Here is a 23,204-nt window from a genome sequence, read left to right as displayed (position 1 = left end):
CTATCCCTTACTGCCCTGTGCGCACAGCGGCGTTATCACCTCCGTTATAGCAGCAGCTATTCTATCCCTTACTGCCCTGTGCGCACAGCGGCGTTATCACCTCCGTTATAGCAGCAGCTATTCTATCCCTCACTGTCCTGTGCGCACAGCGGCGTTATCACCTCCGTTATAGCAGCAGCTATTCTATCTCTTACTGCCCTGTGCGCACAGCGGCGTTATCACCTCCGTTATAGCAGCAGCTATTCTATCCCTCACTGTCCTGTGCGCACAGCGGCGTTATCACCTCCGTTATAGCAGCAGCTATTCTATCCCTTACTGCGCTGTGCGCACAGCGGCGTTATCACCTCCGTTATAGCAGCAGCTATTCTATCCCTTACTGCCCTGTGCGCACAGCGGCGTTATCACCCTCCGTTATAGCAGCAGCTATTCTATCTCTTACTGCCCTGTGCGCACAGCGGCGTTATCACCTCCGTTATAGCAGCAGCTATTCTATCCCTCACTGCCCTGTGCGCACAGCGGCGTTATCACCTCCGTTATAGCAGCAGCTATTCTATCCCTTACTGCCCTGTGCGCACAGCGGCGTTATCACCTCCGTTATAGCAGCAGCTATTCTATCCCTTACTGCCCTGTGCGCACAGCGGCGTTATCACCTCCGTTATAGCAGCAGCTATTCTAGTCTCTTACTGCCCTGTGCGCACAGCGGCGTTATCACCTCCGTTATAGCAGCAGCTATTCTATCCCTTACTGCCCTGTGCGCACAGCGGCGTTATCACCTCCGTTATAGCAGCAGCTATTCTATCCCTCACTGCCCTGTGCGCACAGCGGCGTTATCACCTCCGTTATAGCAGCAGCTATTCTATCCCTTACTGCCCTGTGCGCACAGCGGCGTTATCACCTCCGTTATAGCAGCAGCTATTCTATCCCTCACTGCCCTGTGCGCACAGCGGCGTTATCACCTCCGTTATAGCAGCAGCTATTCTATCCCTTACTGCCCTGTGCGCACAGCGGCGTTATCACCTCCGTTATAGCAGCAGCTATTCTATCCCTTACTGCCCTGTGCGCACAGCGGCGTTATCACCTCCGTTATAGCAGCAGCTATTCTATCCCTTACTGCCCTGTGCGCACAGCGGCGTTATCACCTCCGTTATAGCAGCAGCTATTCTATCCCTTACTGCCCTGTGCGCACAGCGGCGTTATCACCTCCGTTATAGCAGCAGCTATCCTATCCCTTACTGTCCTGTGCGCACAGCGGCGTTATCACCTCCGTTATAGCAGCAGCTATTCTATCCCTTACTGCCCTGTGCGCACAGCGGCGTTATCACCTCCGTTATAGCAGCAGCTATTCTATCCCTTACTGCCCTGTGCGCACAGCGGCGTTATCACCTCCGTTATAGCAGCAGCTATTCTATCCCTTACTGCCCTGTGCGCACAGCGGCGTTATCACCTCCGTTATAGCAGCAGCTATTCTATCCCTTACTGCCTGTGCGCACAGCGGCGTTATCACCTCCGTTATAGCAGCAGCTATTCTATCCCTTACTGTCCTGTGCGCACAGCGGCGTTATCACCTCCGTTATAGCAGCAGCTATTCTATCCCTTACTGCCCTGTGCGCACAGCGGCGTTATCACCTCCGTTATAGCAGCAGCTATTCTATCCCTCACTGTCCTGTGCGCACAGCGGCGTTATCACCTCCGTTATAGCAGCAGCTATTCTATCTCTTACTGCCCTGTGCGCACAGCGGCGTTATCACCTCGTTATAGCAGCAGCTATTCTATCCCTTACTGCCCTGTGCGCACAGCGGCGTTATCACCTCCGTTATAGCAGCAGCTATTCTATCCCTTACTGCCCTGTGCGCACAGCGGCGTTATCACCTCCGTTATAGCAGCAGCTATTCTATCTCTTACTGCCCTGTGCGCACAGCGGCGTTATCACCTCCGTTATAGCAGCAGCTATTCTATCCCTTACTGCCCTGTGCGCACAGCGGCGTTATCACCTCCGTTATAGCAGCAGCTATTCTATCCCTCACTGTCCTGTGCGCACAGCGGCGTTATCACCTCCGTTATAGCAGCAGCTATTCTATCTCTTACTGCCCTGTGCGCACAGCGGCGTTATCACCTCCGTTATAGCAGCAGCTATTCTATCCCTTACTGCCCTGTGCGCACAGCGGCGTTATCACCTCCGTTATAGCAGCAGCTATTCTATCCCTTACTGCCCTGTGCGCACAGCGGCGTTATCACCTCCGTTATAGCAGCAGCTATTCTATCTCCTTACTGCCCTGTGCGCACAGCGGCGTTATCACCTCCGTTATAGCAGCAGCTATTCTATCCCTCACTGCCCTGTGCGCACAGCGGCGTTATCACCTCCGTTATAGCAGCAGCTATTCTATCCCTTACTGCCCTGTGCGCACAGCGGCGTTATCACCTCCGTTATAGCAGCAGCTATTCTATCCCTTACTGCCCTGTGCGCACAGCGGCGTTATCACCTCCGTTATAGCAGCAGCTATCCTATCCCTTACTGTCCTGTGCGCACAGCGGCGTTATCACCTCCGTTATAGCAGCAGCTATTCTATCCCTTACTGCCCTGTGCGCACAGCGGCGTTATCACCTCCGTTATAGCAGCAGCTATTCTATCCCTTACTGCCCTGTGCGCACAGCGGCGTTATCACCTCCGTTATAGCAGCAGCTATTCTATCCCTTACTGCCCTGTGCGCACAGCGGCGTTATCACCTCCGTTATAGCAGCAGCTATTCTATCCCTTACTGCCCTGTGCGCACAGCGGCGTTATCACCTCCGTTATAGCAGCAGCTATTCTATCCCTTACTGCCCTGTGCGCACAGCGGCGTTATCACCTCCGTTATAGCAGCAGCTATTCTATCCTTACTGTCCTGTGCGCACAGCGGCGTTATCACCTCCGTTATAGCCGCAGCTATTCTATCCCTTACTGCCCTGTGCGCACAGCGGCGTTATCACCTCCGTTATAGCAGCAGCTATTCTATCCCTTACTGCCCTGTGCGCACAGCGGCGTTATCACCTCCGTTATAGCCGCAGCTATTCTATCCCTTACTGCCCTGTGCGCACAGCGGCGTTATCACCTCCGTTATAGCAGCAGCTATTCTATCCCTTACTGTCCTGTGCGCACAGCGGCGTTATCACCTCCGTTATAGCAGCAGCTATTCTATCCCTTACTGCCCTGTGCGCACAGCGGCGTTATCACCTCCGTTATAGCAGCAGCTATTCTATCCCTTACTGCCCTGTGCGCACAGCGGCGTTATCACCTCCGTTATAGCAGCAGCTATTCTATCCCTTACTGCCCTGTGCGCACAGCGGCGTTATCACCTCCGTTATAGCAGCAGCTATTCTATCCCTTACTGCCCTGTGCGCACAGCGGCGTTATCACCTCCGTTATAGCAGCAGCTATTCTATCCCTTACTGCCCTGTGCGCACAGCGGCGTTATCACCTCCGTTATAGCAGCAGCTATTCTATCCCTTACTGCCCTGTGCGCACAGCGGCGTTATCACCTCCGTTATAGCAGCAGCTATTCTATCCCTTACTGCCCTGTGCGCACAGCGGCGTTATCACCTCCGTTATAGCAGCAGCTATTCTATCCCTTACTGCCCTGTGCGCACAGCGGCGTTATCACCTCCGTTATAGCAGCAGCTATTCTATCCCTCACTGCCCTGTGCGCACAGCGGCGTTATCACCTCCGTTATAGCAGCAGCTATTCTATCCCTTACTGCCCTGTGCGCACAGCGGCGTTATCACCTCCGTTATAGCAGCAGCTATTCTATCCCTTACTGCCCTGTGCGCACAGCGGCGTTATCACCTCCGTTATAGCAGCAGCTATTCTATCCCTTACTGCCCTGTGCGCACAGCGGCGTTATCACCTCCGTTATAGCAGCAGCTATTCTATCCCTTACTGCCCTGTGCGCACAGCGCGTTATTTGTGTTAAATCATGGCACGGTGTAATATGTCATGTGTTGTTGTTCATCTGAGGTTGTGTTTACCTAATTGTTAGACCTGCTGAGGAACAGATGATTGTTATTATGTCCGGATATGTAAAACCATGGCATTCAGAGGGTGTACTTTCTTTTTCACACCACTGTATATATATATCACTTGTGAGCACATTCACTTGTGTAACCCCGCTTTTCACCATTATCACCCAGCATACAGTGCTTCCACTGCAGCAAGGGATTCTGGGAAATGACATGCAAATGTCATTTATGTCGCCTTTTTCGCCCGACACGTCTTCAGCAACACACACTCTCCCCCCCCCGCCCCCCTCCCCCAGGACACTGTCCCCTCCCGGGACACACTCTTCCCCCCCCCCCCCTCCTGGGACTCTCTCGCTGTCCGCTGCCGGGGTCAGTCTCGGCCCGCAGTCAGTGACACAGGGCCGCAGTGTCCCGGTGACACACACACAGATCATTGTGCAGGAGACAGGAATGTGAGCCCTGTATCCAGTGACATTTAAAAGGGCAGCGCCAGTTAGCGGCTAATGAGCCTGCGTCCCTTCCCCCCCCGTGCCGCGGCCCGCGCTCATGCTGGAGTGGTGACGTCACCAACTCTCCAAGCACGAGCGTCGGGCTGTCCGGCCACTTTTTCTGTCCGTGCGAGCGGGGGGGGCGTGTCCAAAACAGTGATTGGCGCTGATTGGCTGAGGTCATGTGACCCCCTCAGCGCGCCTCAAACTCAATTTAATCTGTCTCGGCAAACGCCCAGCGCCCGCGAGCGTGGCTGGACAGATTTAAATTGATGGTGCTGACCGCGCCAAGCGGCAGCGTGGACGCATCCGTCATTCACTTCTCCCTGTGTGTGCAATACAGGGGAATTTCCCTCTCTCTTCCCCTCTCTCTCCTCTTTCTCCCCCCCTTCCCCTCTCCCCCCTTTCCCCCCTTCCCCTCTTTCTTCCCCCCTTCCCCTCTTTCTCCCCCCCTTCCCCTCTTCCCCCCCCCTTCCCCTCTTCCCCCCCCCCTTCCCCTCTTTCTCCCCCCCTTCCCCTCTTTCTCCCCCCCTTCCCCTCTTTCTCCCCCCCTTCCCCTCTTTCTCCCCCCCTTCCCCTCGTTCTCCCCCCACCTTCCCCTCTTTCTCCCCCCACCTTCCCCTCTTTCTCCCCCCCTTCCCCTCGTTCTCCCCCCACCTTCCCCTCGTTCTCCCCCCACCTTCCCCTCGTTCTCCCCCCACCTTCCCCTCGTTCTCCCCCCACCTTCCCCTCGTTCTCCCCCCACCTTCCCCTCGTTCTCCCCCCACCTTCCCCTCGTTCTCCCCCCACCTTCCCCTCGTTCTCCCCCCACCTTCCCCTCGTTCTCCCCCCACCTTCCCCTCGTTCTCCCCCCACCTTCCCCTCGTTCTCCCCCCACCTTCCCCTCGTTCTCCCCCCACCTTCCCCTCGTTCTCCCCCCACCTTCCCCTCGTTCTCCCCCCACCTTCCCCTCGTTCTCCCCCCACCTTCCCCTCGTTCTCCCCCCACCTTCCCCTCGTTCTCCCCCCACCTTCCCCTCGTTCTCCCCCCACCTTCCCCTCGTTCTCCCCCCACCTTCCCCTCTTTCTCCCCTCACCTTCCCCTCTTTCTCTCCCTTTCTTCCCCTCTTTCTCCCACCTTATCCCCCGTTCCCCTCTCTTTCTTCCCCCTCCCCTCCCGTCTTTCTCCCCCCTCCCCTCTCTTTCTCCCCCCCTCTTTCTCCCACCTTATCCCCCCCCTCCCCTCTCTTTCTCCCCCCCCCCTCTCTTTCTCCACCCTCCCCTCTCTTTCTCTTCCTTCCCCCCCTCTTCCCCCCTCTCTCTCCCCCTCTCCCTCCCCTTATCTTTATTGCCCTTCCGATAAGCACAGGATGGGGTGTGGATAGAATGGGAAAGAAAACACTTGTTGACAAACTCCCCTCTCTTCAGGACCCTCCCCCCCCCCCCCCCCACGCTATTTGTAATGTGTTTCCAGAGAAGCAAACGCAGCCAAATCTTTGCTTTTAGCACCATTAGATAGTTAAATCTTTTCCCGAATGTGATTCTCGGGGGGGGGGGGTGCAGGGCGGGGGTTATTCCCAGCGACCTCGGGGGGGAGGGGGGGGGGAACAGGCGCGCGTGAGCGCTCACAGAGGCATTGTGTGTAGATCCGATGAGACCTCACAAGACGGCAGCTGCATGATTTACCCCCCCCCCTCACCCCCCCCATGTGTCCAGCCCAAATCCGCCCCCCACCATGTGTCCAGCCGGGAGAATCTAACCTTCCTAGAAGCAAAGACTTGCAAAAAATAAAATAAAAACTGGGGGACGTGCAACATTTTGTTTGGGGGGCGGGGGGGCTCGGCGCTTTCAGAGGCCCCGACGCGCTTACAGAGGCCCCGACGCGCTTACGCTTACAGAGGCCCCGGCGCGCTTACAGAGGCCCCGGCGCGTTTACAGGGGCCCCGGCGCGCTTACAGAGGCCCCGGCGCGCTTACAGAGGCCCCGGCGCGCTTACAGAGGCCCCGGCGCGTTTACAGAGGCCCCGGCGCGCTTACAGAGGCCCCGGCGCGTTTACAGAGGCCCCGGCGCGCTTACAGAGGCCCCGGCGCGTTTACAGGGGCCCCGGCGCGCTTACAGAGGCCCCGGCGCGCTTACAGAGGCCCCGGCGCGCTTACAGAGGCCCCGGCGCGTTTACAGAGGCCCCGGCGCGTTTACAGAGGCCCCGGCGCGTTTACAGAGGCCCCGGCGCGCTTACAGGGGCCCCGGCGCGTTTACAGGGGCCCGGCGCGCTTACAGGGGCCCCGACGCGTTTACAGGGGCCCCGGCGCGCTTACAGAGGCCCCGACGCGCTTACAGTGGCCCCGGCGCGTTTACAGAGGCCCCGGCGCGTTTACAGGGGCCCCGGCGCGCTTACAGGGGCCCCGGCGCGCTTACAGAGGCCCCGGCGCGCTTACAGAGGCCCCGGCGCGTTTACAGGGGCCCCGGCGCGTTTACAGGGGCCCCGGCGCGCTTACAGAGGCCCCGGCACGTGTGGTCGGGGTGAGGTCTCGCATGTCCTCCCTGCTCTGTCTCCAGAAGGTATGCAGCTGTGGGTGGAAATGTAGGTACGTGTGGTCGGGGCGAGGACTCGCATGTCCTCCCTGCTCTGTGTCTCCAGAAGGTATGCAGATGTGGGTGGAAATGTAGGTACGTGTGGTCGGGGTGAGGACTCGCATGTCCTCCCTGCTCTGTGTCCCCAGAAGGTATGCAGCTGTGGGTGGAAATGTAGGTACGTGTGGTCGGGGCGAGGACTCGCATGTCCTCCCTGCTCTGTGTCTCCTGAAGGTATGCAGCTGTGGGTGGAAATGTAGGTACGTGTGGTCGGGGCGAGGACTCGCATGTCCTCCCTGCTCTGTGTCTCCAGAAGGTATGCAGCTGTGGGTGGAAATGTAGGTACGTGTGGTCGGGGTGAGGACTCGCCTGTCCTCCCTGCTCTGTGTCTCCAGAAGGTATGCAGCTGTGGGTGGAAATGTAGGTACGTGTGGTTGGGGTGAGGACTCGCATGTCCTCCCTGCTCCGTGTCTCCAGAAGGTATGCAGCTGTGAGTGGAAATGTAGGTACGTGTGGTCGGGGTGAGGACTCGCATGTCCTCCCTGCTCTGTGTCTCCAGAAGGTATGCAGCTGTGGGTGGAAATGTAGGTACGTGTGGTCGGGGTGAGGACTCGCATGTCCTCCCTGCTCTGTGTTTCCAGAAGGTATGCAGCTGTGGGTGGAAATGTAGGTATGTGTGGTCGGGGCGAGGACTCGCATGTTCTCCCTGCTCTGTGTCTCCAGAAGGTATGCAGCTGTGAGTGGACATGTAGGTACGTGTGGTCGGGGCGAGGACTCGCATGTCCTCCCTGCTCTGTGTCTCCAGAAGGTATGCAGCTGTGAGTGGACATGTAGGTACGTGTGGTCGGGGCGAGGACTCGCATGTCCTCCCTGCTTTGTGTCCCCAGAAGGTATGCAGCTGTGGGTGGAAATGTAGGTACGTGTGGTCGGGGTGAGGACTCACATGTCCTCCCTGCTCTGTGTCTCCAGAAGGTATGCAGCTGTGGGTGGAAATGTAGGTACGTGTGGTCGGGGTGAGGACTCGCTTGTCCTCCCTGCTTTGTGTCCCCAGAAGGTATGCAGCTGTGGGTGGAAATCTAGGTACGTGTGGTCGGGGCGAGGACTCGCATGTCCTCCCTGCTCTGTGTCTCCAGAAGGTATGCAGCTGTGGGTGGAAATGTAGGTACGTGTGGTCGGGGTGAGGACTCGCATGTCCTCCCTGCTCCGTGTCTCCAGAAGGTATGCAGCTGTGAGTGGAAATGTAGGTACGTGTGGTCGGGGTGAGGACTCGCATGTCCTCCCTGCTCTATGTCTCCAGAAGGTATGCAGCTGTGGGTGGAAATGTAGGTTCTCGGCGCATAGCCCCAGAGTCAGGATTAAGATAATGACAAAAATGATTATTTATTCATCAAACATTCAAAAAAGAAACGGAGGTCTAAGACTCTTAGTGTCAGACCTCTGTGTTTATTTTAATGTTTGATTAATAAATAATGATTTTTTCCCCCATCTTGATCCTGACTCTGTGGCTATGCGCCGAGAACCTGTTTTTTTTTGCCTATACTGTACCTAGAAGCAATGACTTGGGCTGCTTTTTGAATCAAAGGACGTTCATTACAATCTTGCGTTGGTTCGGGACCTCGACATGTTGGGAGCTTTTGTCAATCGTGTGTATTTCATCTTAGGGACTGACCCCATAACCATGTCACTGCCATTAGTACACTTTGCCCCTACGAGGGACTGACCCCTTAACCATGTCACTGCCATTAGTACACTTTGCCCCTAGGAGAGACTGACCCCTTAACCCTGTCACTGCCATTAGTACACTTTGCCCCTAGGAGAGACTGACCACTTAACCATGTCACTGCCATTAGTACACTTTGCCCCTAGGAGAGACTGACCCCTTAACCATGTCACTGCCATTAATACACTTTGCCCCTAGGAGGGACTGACCCCTTAACCATGTCACTGCCATTAGTACACTTTGCCCCTAGGAGGGACTGACCCCTTAACCATGTCACTGCCGTTAGCACACTTTGCCCCTAGGAGGGACTGACCCCTTAACCATGTCACAGTCGCACAGTTGTCACTGGGAAGGTTACCCCCACATATTAAGGTGTCTGTGTGTGTGTGTCTGTGTGTGTGTGTCTGTGCGTGTGTGTCTGTGTGTGTGTGTCTGTCTGTGTGTGTCTGTCTGTGTGTGTCTGTCTGTGTGTGTCTGTGTGTGTCTGTGTGTCTGTGTGTCTGTGTGTCTGTGTGTGTGTGTGTCTGTGTGTGTGTGTGTCTGTGTGTGTGTCTGTGTGTGTGTGTGTGTCTGTGTGTCTGTGTGTGTGTCTGTGTGTGTGTCTGTGTGTCTGTGTGTCTGTGTGTGTCTGTGTCTGTGTGTGTCTGTGTGTGTCTGTGTGTGTCTGTGTGTGTCTGTGTGTGTCTGTGTGTGTCTGTGTGTGTCTGTGTGTGTCTGTGTAACCGAGAACATCCCCCTTCTGAAATAGTTCCTGTGGGGTCTTTGTGGAAACCAGCTCCATTTGAACCCTTTGAATTGACACCACGTTAGGTGACCGTCCCAGGGTGCCGTCATGTGTCCACGGTCAGACTGTGGTGGGTCGCGTGGCTGTAATCGCCGCTTAGTTAATGATACCGTTTATTTTATACGGCGCTTTTCTCCCAGTGGGGACACGGCGCGCGTCACAACGCAGCACATAGGATTGTTACACACACACGTGTCCTGCCCCGCAGAGCTTACAATCGGTTTGGGGCCCGAGGCACGGGGAGGTACAGGATCACAAGGAGCCGACGCCGGGAATTGTTCAAGGTCCCACCGATTCGCACGCAGTGTCGTTACCAGTGTGTATCGCCGCTGGCCGGTGCCTCCGCTGGCCAGAGCCCACCACGAATCCGTGTACTGCCGGGCCCCGCCACGAATCAGTGTACTGCCACGCCGGGGCCTGCCAAGAATCAGTGTAATGCCGGGCCCCGCCACGAATCAGTTATTGCAACGCGGGGGCCTGCCACGAATCAGTGTAAGGCCACGCTTGTTTGATGTAAAAACATTAACTAAAAAAAAACAGGAAAATGTATGAAACGTTCTGTTTCCTGGCCGTAGACGCCACGCTGCTTTTCATGGTGTGTAACGTGCCACGTTGAGAGAAAACGTGGCTGGCCTCCGTGTTTTTAGCGGGCCAATCAGATCGGCGAGGCCTCGCGGCGATCGCACGTGCGCACACGAGACCCCGCGCCAATTTCAAATGCAGCCGTTTATACGCTGCGCCAGGAGTGGCCAACCCAACGGGTCATGATATCCCTGCTCCAGCACAGGCGGCTCAAGCAGCGGCTCAGCCGTTGGCTGTCAATGTGTTGGCCGACTCCTGTCCTCAAAGGGGCCACCGACAGGACAGGTGGCTAACCCCTGCTTCAGCACAGGTGGCGCCGTGAAGACTAAGCCACCTGTGCTGAAGCAGGGGACACCCTGAAAACCTGACCCGTCGGTGGCCCCTTGAGGACTGGAGTCGGCCGCCCCCCCCCCCCCCCCCGCGGGTATATGGTTTGGTAGGGTTACACCACAGCACCGACACGGGCAAAGAATTGGGGGTATACCACAGCCCTGCTCAGCAGTGAGAAGGTAATGGGGCAAACCATGTAGTCGTGGGGAGGGGTATATTACCCATGTCTGAATGGGGGGGGGGTGTACTCTCAGAAAACATACTGAGGGGGGGGTTACTTCATCCTGTGGGGGGGTCTGTCTAGCAAGGATGTCGGATTTGGAGTGCAGTGTAAACCTCCATTATCACGACAACGGCTTGAATGACCTATTTTATTTAAGCCAGGTCTAAATTCCTAGTGGGGTGTGCCCTCCGAAAATATTCACGCTTGTGGGAGTATTTCGATACTAGAGGGTAGGTTTGCCTTGCCAATGCTATGGGGTAACCCCCCACCCCCTTTTTTTTTTTTTGTTTTTTTGTTTCAACCCTGAATAATTCAGGCGTAAAGAGCCTCCCTAATTTTGGGGCGTCTATCCATAAGAACAGGCTATAAACCTACACATATTGGGAACAGGGGTGTTGGTACTCGGGGGCGACTTTGGGTGGTAACACGAAGTATTCTTTTTTCCATTATTACCCTGAGCGCGTGTGACGAGTTTTCAGGGCAACATTCCAAGTGTTTCCATGTACCTGTGCAGGACGGGCCCACTGAGACCGTTCTCCCCCCCCCCCCCCCCCCACTGCAGAGGTAACTGAGAATACTCACACAGGTAGTGTTAGGACCTGCATACTGGTCATGCCGTGACGTGGCTGCATACTGGTCATGCCGTGACGTGGCTGCAGGCTTATAACGCTTTGGCCAAAGGGTTTCACTAAATGACCCTTACTCACGAGAATACGAACATTGAAGTATTTAGCGATGTATTTTTGTCACATTGCATGTAGCATTGGGTATCCTGGTCTTTTGTTGTATACATTTGGTCACACTCAGCAGCACTCCTTTTGACACACACACACACACGCGCGCACACACACACGCGTGTATATATGATGTGGTGGGTTCTGGGGTTAGAGCTTGCTGGGGTTGGGTGTTCAAGATCCGACGTCGGTGCAAGCGCGAGAAGAAGACCGTGGCTTTCAACAACCATGAATGGGCCGACATGTCTTTGTGGCAAGGTGTCACTACCCGTGTCTACATTCCCTGTGCAGTGTACCGGCCGCAGATATATATACCTGCCTGCTCGGCCGAGTGCTCGCACCCTCCTGACCTTTTTTTTTTTGTCGGCATCACGTGATGGGACACGGCCTTACCCAGTCTTACCAATTGGAGGTCTCCAATTGGTAAAACAGCAGGCAAACCGAGGCGTATTTGGTATCCGCGTGCCCTTGCGGGGGCCCCACCGAATGTGTGGGTTTCCAACTGGTCTAGCACTTGTGGTGGTATATCCGCCTCCTGCTCACGCTTATCCGCGCCGGTAAATAATAGCGTCAGCCTGGCTCGGGGGGAAAAAAAGCCCGCCGGTGGGTCTCGTAATGGTGGCAGGAAGCGTGTCCCGACTACTCCGAAACGCGCCTGGGCAGCACGTCTCCACTATATGTTCACCGGTTTCTAGATGCTCATGGTTTGCTTCACAGGAGGCCGCCATCTTTAATTTGGGACGTCACGAGGAGGCTGCAGTGCTTGGAGATTACTCACCACTCATTTCATCCACACAGTGATCCTTTTGGGGGGGGAGTTTTCAGGCTGGGTTTTTGCTCTTGGCGTGCTGTTGGGTTAAAGGATTTTGGGAGGGCCACCTATAATACAATCTCGGGAAGGTGACATTATTTGCCTTCAGTGCCAGTACGGTTCTTCCGATAATCCATCTCCTGCCCCTCTCACTCTTGCCCTCCTCTCTCTCTTTCCTAGGGTAACCATTTCGACCAGTACGAAGACGGACACTTGGAGATTGAACAAGCGTCCCTGGACAAGCCCATTGAATCGGTAAGAGAAGGCAATTTGGGTTCGGGGCTCTTCTGTTTTATTTTATTTTCCCCTTCATTTATTTTACTCCCGTTCCCCTCCCCCTTCCCCCCTCCCCAACCCAAAGACGATTAGACGTAGAAGACTTGGAACTCTACCCCATAGCAGGCGGTGGTGGTTTGGCTGTGGTAAACCCATTGGGTGGCGGAACTGCAATACCGCGCAGTCTTCCATCGGCCCAAGCTTAACCCGTGAGTTGTTGGCGGGGGTCCGGTAGCCTAGCGGCACCGAGCTGGCCATAGAGAGACTTTGGTCTAGCCAGCTGTGTGAGTGCCACCTCCTGTTACCCGGTGGGGCAAAAGTGAAATCTGTATGTCGATCCATAGCTGGGACGTGCAAGCTCGTCTCTCGCACGCGGTTTCGGTTACACGGGTAAGCGTCCCCCAAATTCCAGCCAATGTGTTGAAGGGGTGAGCCAGCTCCAACTGGTCAGGTTGGCAGGATATCCCTGCTACAGGTTGCTCAGTCTTCGACTGGCCATCTCCAGTCTTCAAGGCCCCCCCCCCCCCCCAACCGATTTTTAAGGCTATCCCTGCTTCAGCACAGGTGGCTCAACCAGTCGAAGACTGAGCCACTGATTGAGCCGCCTGTGCTGAAGCAGGGACATCCCACAACACCTGGGGTGGCCCTTGAGGCCTGGGGCTGGCCACCTCCGACCTTGAAGTATCCGATGACGACACCCGTCCCCCCCCCCCCCCCCCACACCCCGTTGTCATTGTCGGATCACCCGTCCCCAAAGAGACGCCGTGCTCTGTACAGCTGGCTACGGATCGGCATGCATCTGCCGCCCAGCCCAGCTCTGTGTCGTGTGTTAGTGTGTGTACGTGTATGTACGTGTGTACGTGTGTACGTGTGTACGTGTGTGTATATAGATGGAATCCAGAACTTTACACAACTATGGCTCTATCCGGCCTTTCTCTCCACAGCAGTTGGTCCCATATTAGATAAGCAGCACATGAGCCGGTTTGTATTGCACGCTCTGCCTTCCTTTTTCTTTCTCCCCCTCCTCAATTGAAACATTTTTTTTGTACATTTTCTTCCCCCTCTTTCCTTAATTTGCGGGGATTTTTTTTAAGGGGTTAATAACGTAGGACTTCTCCTCCCCCCACCCCCCTTCCTCCTTCCCCCTTGCAAAGTCCTGTCTGTTCCGGTCCAGTGAACACTGCGTGAATATATATATATATTTGTGTGTATATATATATATTTCTAGCCCTTCTGCGCTGTGTCGGCATGATGCTAGGCAGGGGGTCTCTCCCTGTCTCTCTGGGGGTTGTTGCTGCAGAGGAGGGGAGCGCATCACTGCAGGCGCGGCCGACCAAGGCGGGGGAGCAGGGGAGCCGACGTCAACGTGGCAAAGGATTCTGGGAAGCCTGGCAGTGAAGGCGTAGCAAAGTCGGCGGGGGGTTCTTAAAGTTGGTTGGGTCGCATCAAACGTGATCCACCATTAAAAGTAGGCCTGGGGTAAGCGGTACAGATGTGGCGCGTGGCGGCCGTTGGCCGCTCCGATTACACAGCATATGCCGCCCTAACGCGTAATCTCCGTACGTAAGGGTTGTAGTCTCAAAACCGTGTTGGGGAATACGCCACATCGCTGTACGCTGTGGTCGGCTCACTTAATCACTTTTTGTTTGGCTAAATGCCGTCGGCGGAGGGCGAAGCGAGCTGGTGGCAGGCCTCCCCGCACTCGCGGCCCGGTAGAAGAGGGTGTCACAGCCTTGTTGGGGTGTTAGCCAGCCTCTGCAGCAATACCCGTGGTGAGGTGCGGAGTGATGGCCTACAGCCGTGGAGCTCCACGTGTCCACAGATTCCCCTCCCCCCCCCCCCACCCTCCCGACCATGAGCTGCAGATGTAGAGGTCTACCAAGAAGAACCCGTCAACGTCTGCTCCTCACGGCCTCGGCTAAGACACCAAAACTTCATCTGTTATGGATGGATAGGTTGAGGGATGGAACGAGAGCGAGAGGCATCGTGAACGTCTCCAGAGCAAATAATGTCCCACCTCCATCCCAAAGTTGGCCGCGAGAATGTCTCTGCTATATAGCACCTAATCAATATCAGGGTGGGGGATCCTGCATTTATTGGCAGTCATACGGACCGTGGTGTAAATTGGGTCTACATGGACCAGCCAGACGGAGCCTCTCGTCGCTGACCAGGCCGCTTCTTAAAACCCAGTGGAGCGTTTGGCCATCAATGGCTTGGCGTTGTTGGTGGCAACAGGCAAACGGGCCGATATTTCTCCCCCTGGCAGGATCTGTGGACTCGCCCCTTGTTCCTTGAGACAGTCTGGCCAGGCATTACCCCGCCTCTGCTGTCGGCGGGCCCCTGTGGGGTAAGGTGGGCCCAGTCGGCAGTGGAAGAGCGGAGAGGTGCCTGGTTGGTGTTACACGGCGTGGCATCACTCCGCTGCTTTCTCTCTGTCCTGCCTTGGTGGTTTGTCTACTCGTAGTGAGCTGCGGAGTTTGGTTTTGATGGGGTGGTGAGGGGTGGGGGGTATCTCCGCCCTGCGGTTTGCATGAAGATCACACAATGAGCATCCAGTTTTGACGTAGCACGGTCAGCCGATCTTCTCACCCACTCAAGAGCTAGAGAGGGGTGGTGGTGGGGTGGTGGGGGGGGGTGTGTGTAAAAGCAGTCTGAGCTGACTCAACATATACACACGCTGATGCTGCAGCTATTCCAGTACTGACCCAATAGATACACACGCTGACACCTGGAAATGCCGTGTCTTGTTCCTGTCGGTGACCCCGGCGCCCGTGTTCCCTGTCCCTTGGCCATGCCGTGTCTTATTCCTGCCGGTGACCCCGGCGCCTATGTTCCCAGTCCCCTGGCCACGCCGTGTCTTATTCCTGTCAGTGACCCCGATTCCCACGTTCCCAGTCCCCTGGCCATGCCGTGTCTTATTCCTGTCGGTGACCCGGCGCCCACGTTCCCAGTCCCCTGGCCATGCCGTGTCTTATTCCTGTCGGTGACCCGGCGCCACGTTCCCAGTCCCCTGGCCATGCCGTGTCTTATTCCTGTCGGTGACCCCGGTTCCCATGTTCCCAGTCCCCTGGCCACGCCGTGTCTTATTCCTGTCGGTGACCCCGGTGCCCACGTTCCCAGTCCCCTGGCCACGCCGTGTCTTATTCCTGTCGGTGACCCCGGTGCCCGTGTTCCCAGTCCCCTGGCCATGCCGTGTCTTATTCCTGTCGGTGACCCCGGCGTCCATGTTCCCAGTCCCTTGGCCACGCCGTGTCTTATTCCTGTCGGTGACCCCGGCGTCCATGTTCCCAGTCCCTTGGCCACGCCGTGTCTTATTCCTGTCGGTGACCCCGGTTCCCATGTTCCCAGTCCCCTGGCCATGCCGTGTCTTATTCCTGTCGGTGACCCCGGTTCCCATGTTCCCAGTCCCCTGGCCGTGCCGTGTCTTATTCCTGTCGGTGACCCCGGCGCCCACGTTCCCATTCCCTTGGCCACGCCGTGTCTTATTCCTGACGGTGACCCCGGCGCCCATGTTCCCAGTCCCCTGGCCATGCCGTGTCTTATTCCTGTCGGTGACCCCGGCACCCACGTTCCCATTCCCTTGGCCACGCCGTGTCTTATTCCTGTCGGTGACCCCGGCTCCCATGTTCCCAGTCCCCTGGCCATGCCGTGTCTTATTCCTGACGGTGACCCCGGCGCCCACGTTCCCATTCCCTTGGCCGTGCCGTGTCTTATTCCTGTCGGTGACCCCGGTGCCCACGTTCCCAGTCCCCTGGCCATGCCGTGTCTTATTCCTGTCGGTGACCCCGGTGCCCGTGTTCCCTGTCCCCTGGCCATGCCGTGTCTTATTCCTGTCAGTGACCCCGGCGCCACGTTCCCAGTCCCCTGGCCATGCCGTGTCTTATTCCTGTCGGTGACCCCGGTTTCCATGTTCCCAGTCCCCTGGCCACGCCGTGTCTTATTCCTGTCGGTGACCCCGGCGCCCGTGTTCCCAGTCCCCTGGCCATGCCGTGTCTTATTCCTGTCGGTGACCCCGGTTCCCATGTTCCCAGTCCCCTGGCCATGCCGTGTCTTATTCCTGACGGTGACCCCGGTTCCCACGTTCCCAGTCCCCTGGCCATGCCGTGTCTTATTCCTGTCGGTGACCCCGGCGCCACGTTCCCAGTCCCCTGGCCGTGCCGTGTCTTATTCCTGTCGGTGACCCCGGCGCCCACGTTCCCAGTCCCCTGGCCATGCCGTGTCTTATTCCTGTCGGTGACCCCGGCGCCCACGTTCCCAGTCCGCTGGCCATGCCGTGTCTTATTCCTGACGGTGACCCCGGTTCCCACGTTCCCAGTCCCTTGGCCATGCCGTGTCTTATTCCTGACGGTGACCCCGGCGCCACGTTCCCAGTCCCCTGGCCATGCCGTGTCTTGTTCCTGTCGGTGACCCCAGTTCCCATGTTCCCAGTCCCCTGGCCACGCCGTGTCTTATTCCTGTCGGTGACCCCGGCGCCCACGTTCCCAGTCCCCTGGCCATGCCGTGTCTTATTCCTGTCGGTGACCCCGGCGCCCACGTTCCCAGTCCCCTGGCCATGCCGTGTCTTATTCCTGACGGTGACCCCGGTTCCCACGTTCCCAGTCCCTTGGCCATGCCGTGTCTTATTCCTGACGGTGACCCCGGCGCCATGTTCCCAGTCCCCTGGCCATGCCGTGTCTTGTTCCTGTCGGTGACCCCAGTTCCCATGTTCCCAGTCCCCTGGCCACGCCGTGTCTTATTCCTGTCGGTGACCCCGGCGCCCATGTTTCCAGTCCCTTGGCCACGCCGTGTCTTATTCCTGTCGGTGACCCCGGCGCCCACGTTCCCAGTCCCTTGGCCACGCCGTGTCTTATTCCTGTCGGTGACCCCGGCGCCCATGTTCCCTGTTTACATTCCTTGTTTTACTGGGAAAGGTCCCTGGTAAGTCGGGGGACCACGGGGTCAGCTCTGGGGTGACCCTCGGTTTAGATAACCTCCCTTATTTATGCACATCAACCTGAATGCAGCATGTCTGATGTGGGTGGGGGGGAGAGCGCGTGCGTGCAGGAGAGAGCGCGTGCGTGCAGGAGAGAGCGCGTGTGTGCAGGAGAGAGCGCGTGTGTGTGTGTCTGTCTGTCTGGGGGGGGGTTTCAGATGCTGGATGACTTTTCCCAGCAAGCACTGCTCTTGACTGGCTCTGTGTAGGTGAAGCTGACAGTCCCTCCTCCCTCCCTCCCTCCCCCACGCCTCCATTTTTAATCCCCGCTCCACTGTCGTCTCCCCCGTGGCTCCTGCTGCTGATCCTGTATCGCTTTACTTCGCCCCCCCCCCATCTCCTCCTCCTCCTCCTCCCCCCCCATCCTCTCCCTGCTTTCACCCCTCTATGTTAAAGACGTAACGTGTTCGCCGTGGCTTTCATGAAAACGCAAAGCGCGATAGCAAAACATAAAAAAAACAACCAGTTCTGTTTCTTACGTTGTTACATTTAATTGTTCCTTTGACAGCCTCGTTTTTAAAACCAGGTTCGTATTTTCCGCCTCCACTTGTATTTTTTCTTTTTTTTCTTTTTTTTTTTGGAAACTGGCATATTGCTTCTCCCCCTCTCCCTCGTCTGTCTTAACCACCCTCCGTAGCAGCCTCCCCCTCACCCCCCCCCCCTCGCATGCCTACCAGCAGAGCGTCTCCCACCCCCCACACTCCCCCCGGCGTCAGGTCCGTGCGTAGATGCAAAACGTCCTTTGGGGGAGCGTGCGCGCATCTGTGCTGACGCAGACGGCGTGACGCACGCGGTGATCTGGCGGGGCTTCCGGGTTGAAGGTCCCCTTGTGTAGAAGGCAAGTGTGGCCCAAGCTACGTAGATTAAATGGGGGGGGGGGGGGGAGGAGAGGCGTGTATTATCTGCCTTTGTTAAATTGTAATGAGGGGAGGTACTCCTGGGCTGCAGTGCTGGTGATGCAGAGGTAATCCCAGAGGTGGGGAGAAAAGTCCCTTCCCGTCTCCAGGAATGGCCCAGTCTCCAGTAATTGGCCCAGTCTCCAGTAATTGGCCCAGTCTCCAGTAATTGGCCCAGTCTCCAGTAATTGGCCCAGTCTCCAGTAATTGGCCCAGTCTCCAGTAATTGGCCCAGTCTCCAGTAATTGGCCCAGTCTCCAGTAATTGGCCCAGTCTCCAGTAATTGGCCCAGTCTCCAGTAATTGGCCCAGTCTCCAGTAATTGGCCCAGTCTCCAGTAATTGGCCCAGTCTCCAGTAATTGGCCCAGTCTCCAGTAATTGGCCCAGTCTCCAGTAATTGGCCCAGTCTCCAGTAATTGGCCCAGCCTCCAGTAATTGGCCCAGCCTCCAGTAATTGGCCCAGCCTCCAGTAATTGGCCCAGCCTCCAGTAATTGGCCCAGCCTCCAGTAACTGTCCCAGCCTCCAGGAATTGGCCCAGCCTCCAGGAATTGGCCCAGCCTCCAGGAATTGGCCCAGCCTCCAGGAATTGGCCCAGCCTCCAGTAATTGGCCCAGCCTCCAGTAATTGGCCCAGCCTCCAGTAATTGGCCCAGCCTCCAGTTATTGGCCCATCACGGCTTGTTGTAATATAACTGGGGGGATGGGGTGTTTTGGTTTGATGGTTACGGCAGCATTTGGTAACGGGTTTATTACCCCCCCTCTCCTCCCCGTGGGTTTTGCTGCCCTGGCCTTTGTGCCCGGTGGGGGGGGGGTGTAAATGTCATTTTCCAGCCTCTGCGATGTGTAGCTTCGCTTCTGTCTGAGCATATTATCCAGAACGGGGGCGTTAGTGAGACAGAGGATTGGACCAGCACCGCCCCTTCTGTGTGGGGTGCGCCGGGCATTACAGACTCTATGGCCTACTCTGTGTTCTAACCTGCAGTATGAGTCATCTCCCTCCCCCCCCCCCCCATTCCCTCCGTTCTGTCCCCCATTCCCTCCGCCCCCCCATTCCCTCCGCCCCCCCATTCCCTCCGCCCCCCCATTCCCTCCGCCCCCCCCATTCCCTCCGCCCCCCCATTCCATCCGTCCCCTCCGTTCCCCCCCATTCCCTCCGTTCCCCCCCATTCCTTCCGCCCCCCCCTATTCCTTCCGCCCCCCCATTCCTTCCGTTCCCCCCATTCCTTCCGTTCCCCCCCATTCCGTCCGTTCCCCCCCATTCCTTCCGTTCCCCCCCATTCCTTCCGTTCCCCCCCCATTCCTTCCGTTCCCCCCCCCATTCCTTCCGTCCCCCCCCATTCCTTCCGTGTCCCCCCATTCCTTCCGTCCCCCCATTCCCTCCGTCCCCCCCATTCCCTCCGTCCCCCCCATTCCCTCCGTTCCCCCCCATTCCCTCCGTTCCCCCCCATTCCCTCTGTCCCCCCCCATTCCCTCTGTCCCCCCCATTCCCTCTGTCCCCCCCATTCCCTCCCGTCCCCCCCCATTCCCTCCGTTCCCCCCTATTCCTTCTGTCCCCCCCATTTCCACCGTCCCTCCTCTCCATCCCCTCTGTCCCTGCTCTCCATCCCCTCCGTCCCTCCTCTCCATTTCCTCCGTCCCGTCCCCCATTCCCTCTGTCCCGTCCCCCCCTTCCCTCCGTCCCGTCCCCACCCTTCCCTCCGTGTCCCCCCCATTCCCTCCGTGTCCGCCCCATTCCCTCCGTGTCCCCCCATTCCCTCCGTGTCCCCCCCATTCCCTCCGTGTCCCCCCCATTCCCTCCGTGTCCCCCCCATTCCCTCCGTCCCGTCCCCCCATTCCCTCCGTCCCGTCCCCCCATTCCCTCCGTCCCGTCCCCCCATTCCCTCCGTCCCGTCCCCCCATTCCCTCCGTCCCGTCCCCCCATTCCCTCCGTCCCGTCCCCCCATTCCCTCCGTCCCGTCCCCCCATTCCCTCCGTCCCGTCCCCCCATTCCCTCCGTCCCGTCCCCCCATTCCCTCCGTCCCTCCTCTCCATTCCCTCCGTCCCTCCTCTCCATTCCCCCCGTCCCTCCTCTCCATTCCCCCCGTCCCTCCTCTCCATTCCCCCCGTCCCTCCCCCCATTCCCCCCGTCCCTCCTCTCCATTCCCCCCGTCCCTCCTCTCCATTCCCCCCGTCCCTCCTCTCCATTCCCCCCGTCCCTCCTCTCCATTCCCCCCCGTCCCTCCTCTCCATTTCCCCCCGTCTCTCCTCTCCATTCCCCCCCGTCCCTCCTCTCCATTCCCCCCCGTCCCTCCTCTCCATTCCCCCCCCCCGTCCCTCCTCTCCATTCCCCCCCGTCCCTCCTCTCCATTCCCCCCCGTCCCTCCCCTCCTCCCCCAACTCTGGGCCTTGCAGTGCCCCCCCCTCCCCCCACTACAGCTTACAGAATAGCATATTGATAGCCCCATTGTCATCCGAAAACACCCGCCCCCCTGCTTTAAAAATCTAGTGGCTGGTTAACGCCTTCACTGCCAGAGCAGGCTGCTATGCATAAAAAGAGGCTCCGCTCCCCCCCCCCCCCCCTCCGATTTATTTCAGCCCCCTACACCCCTCTTCCTGGCATAGAGCCCTCTGGTAAACTGTTGCTCTTCCCCGGAGGGAGATGGGCAGGTCCAATCTTGGTTTCTCCAACGTTGGCAGAGATGGGGATTGCACAGGGGGGGGGGGGGGTGAGGAGGGGGTTACGGCGTCGATGCCTTTCGGTCCAGCGAATATTCTCATTTCTAACACACACACGCTGACCCTCAGAGCTGACATTCTATTTATTTGGTTTTGTACCGAGCGCGCCACGAGCTAAGCACCGGAGGTCAAACTTTGAAAACCCGACGTTATCCGCCAGATCACCCTGTTGTCCACATGAAGGGTAGGCCGAGGGTCACCCTGGCTTCTCCCACCCTGGGGAGGAGAGTAGCAAGTCATCATACAAGTGCGTTTAATGGAGACACTCTGCTGGAAACACCCCCTCCCTCCCCCCTGTCGCTTTGTCTTTGCACTTACCCCCCGTCCTTGGCTGTTAACCCAGCCCTAGGCTTGTATCACCCTTTGCACCCTTTCTATTAGTTGCTATGCGATCATGCATCACTCAGCCATAAAACCCTGCCCCCCTTCACCTACAGCCATGGTACCCCCTCTTTATTTCTGTTTAAACAAATGTACTTCTCTACCATGATTACTCTGCCCAGTTAACACTAACCCCACTGTTTTTCCAAGAATAACATTTTGCTGCATGCTGTTAGTGTACGTATGAGTAATGGCAATCAACGTAGGCCAAGGGTGGACCACTCCAGCCCTCAAGGACCACCAACCGGCCAGGTTTTCAGGATATCCCAGCCTTGGCACAGATGGCTTAATCAGTGGCTCAGTCGAAGACTGAGCCAATGATTGAGCCACCTGTGTTGAAGCTGGGACTGATTGAGCCACCTATGCTGAAGCAGGGATGTCCTGAAAACCTGACCTAGTGGTGGCCCTTGAGGACTGGAGTTGCCCACCCCTGACGTAGGCGGTTCAAGGCCAATCAATGTCTGCCTCGGGCCTGCTCCTATTCTGGCTCCTGTTCCCTCACAACCGGTCCAGTTGAAATTTTCCCTTGGGGATTTAAAGAAAGTGCCTTCCCACGTAGGACCAAAGTGGGGGTTTTGGGGGGGGGGGAGGAGAAGGTGGGAGGTTACATATTAGAGACGCCTTCCAAAATGACAGGCGTTTCTGTTGGTTGCTCCCCCTTTAACATCATATTATAAATGAAGTGGTATCTCTCCGTCAGTGGATCGAGCTCTGTATGGGGCGGGCTACTCAACGTAGCACGAGACTAACAGATGTCGGTAGTCACCAATTACAATGTTTGGGGACATTTCCTAGCCTGTCGACTTCAAAATCCATCCATTGGTCTGACTTGAAGACATCAGTCACCAAGATTTGACCCATTCGATGTGGTCCATTCGAAGTGGTCTTTGGTCCTCAGTGGGAGTGCACCTACTTTTCCGTCTAGGTGATGGATAGATGTTTGCTCCTGGGTTTTTATGCTTCTGTGTCCGTTGCCTAGTCTTCCATTTATAACCAATGTATATTTCCACCACACAATACTGTTTTTAATACTCGTTGCTCCAAAATATTGACCCTCGATCTGAGAAAATACACCAGCGACTGTAGCGAGAATGACTCCCGTCTCCGGAGTCCAGTCCATATTCGAGGGAGCACAGTTTGTGACACCATACACGAGCATTGTGTTGTTGTTATATTTAGCAAATCCTTATTTTATTTTGCATGTCTCGACTCTCTCACAAAATTCAGACACCGGTGAGGAATTAAGGGGAGGGGGGGCAGATTCTATTACTGGAATATTTTCGTTTTTTTTCTTCTCCTCCTCCTCCTCTCCTCTCGTGTACGTCAGGATAACATCGGACATCGGTTACTGCAGAAACATGGATGGAAACTCGGCCAGGGCCTGGGGAAATCTCTTCAGGGTAAGTCGGGTGCTACATTGGTGGTGTCTCTCCTTTTTTGAGGTGTATTGCATTGTCTTCTCACACTCCCCACCGCCCTTCCCCACCTCCCCACCCCTACTCGTCCCTCTCCTCTTCTGCTTCTTTCTCCCCCTTTTTTTGTAACTCCCAGACGATCTGCTGGAACGAGACAAGTTGGATCTTGAACAGCCGTCTCTCTTGCTTAGCAAATAGTGTAAACAGATGATGGCCTCTCCCATGTGCCCTTCATACGTCCTTGGTGACGACCTTGGGTGGGACCCAAAAATGTTGGCTCTGCACATTGACTTGTGTGTCTTTGTGAAGACACGGGTGGGACCTGTAAGTCGGA

The 23,204-nt window shown here is 56.8% G+C and overlaps 1 protein-coding gene across 1 annotated transcript in view; it reads left to right on the top strand.

Annotated features, from left to right (window-relative positions):
- The window catches only part of LOC142481285 (G patch domain-containing protein 8-like), a 37,606-nt gene extending 14,408 nt beyond the window's left edge, over positions 1-23,198 (top strand). The window contains exons 2-3 of the mRNA XM_075582765.1: positions 12,396-12,470; positions 22,783-23,198. Of these exons, the coding sequence (XP_075438880.1) occupies positions 12,396-12,470; positions 22,783-22,896 (189 nt within the window). The 3' untranslated portion in view covers positions 22,897-23,198. The remainder of the gene's footprint in view (positions 1-12,395; positions 12,471-22,782) is intronic.
- The last annotated feature ends 6 nt before the right edge of the window (positions 23,199-23,204 follow it).

The sequence above is a fragment of the Ascaphus truei genome, unplaced genomic scaffold, assembly GCF_040206685.1.
Source record: "Ascaphus truei isolate aAscTru1 unplaced genomic scaffold, aAscTru1.hap1 HAP1_SCAFFOLD_2480, whole genome shotgun sequence".
Lineage (NCBI taxonomy): Eukaryota > Metazoa > Chordata > Amphibia > Anura > Ascaphidae > Ascaphus > Ascaphus truei.
This window is presented reverse-complemented; position numbering and strand designations above follow the sequence as displayed.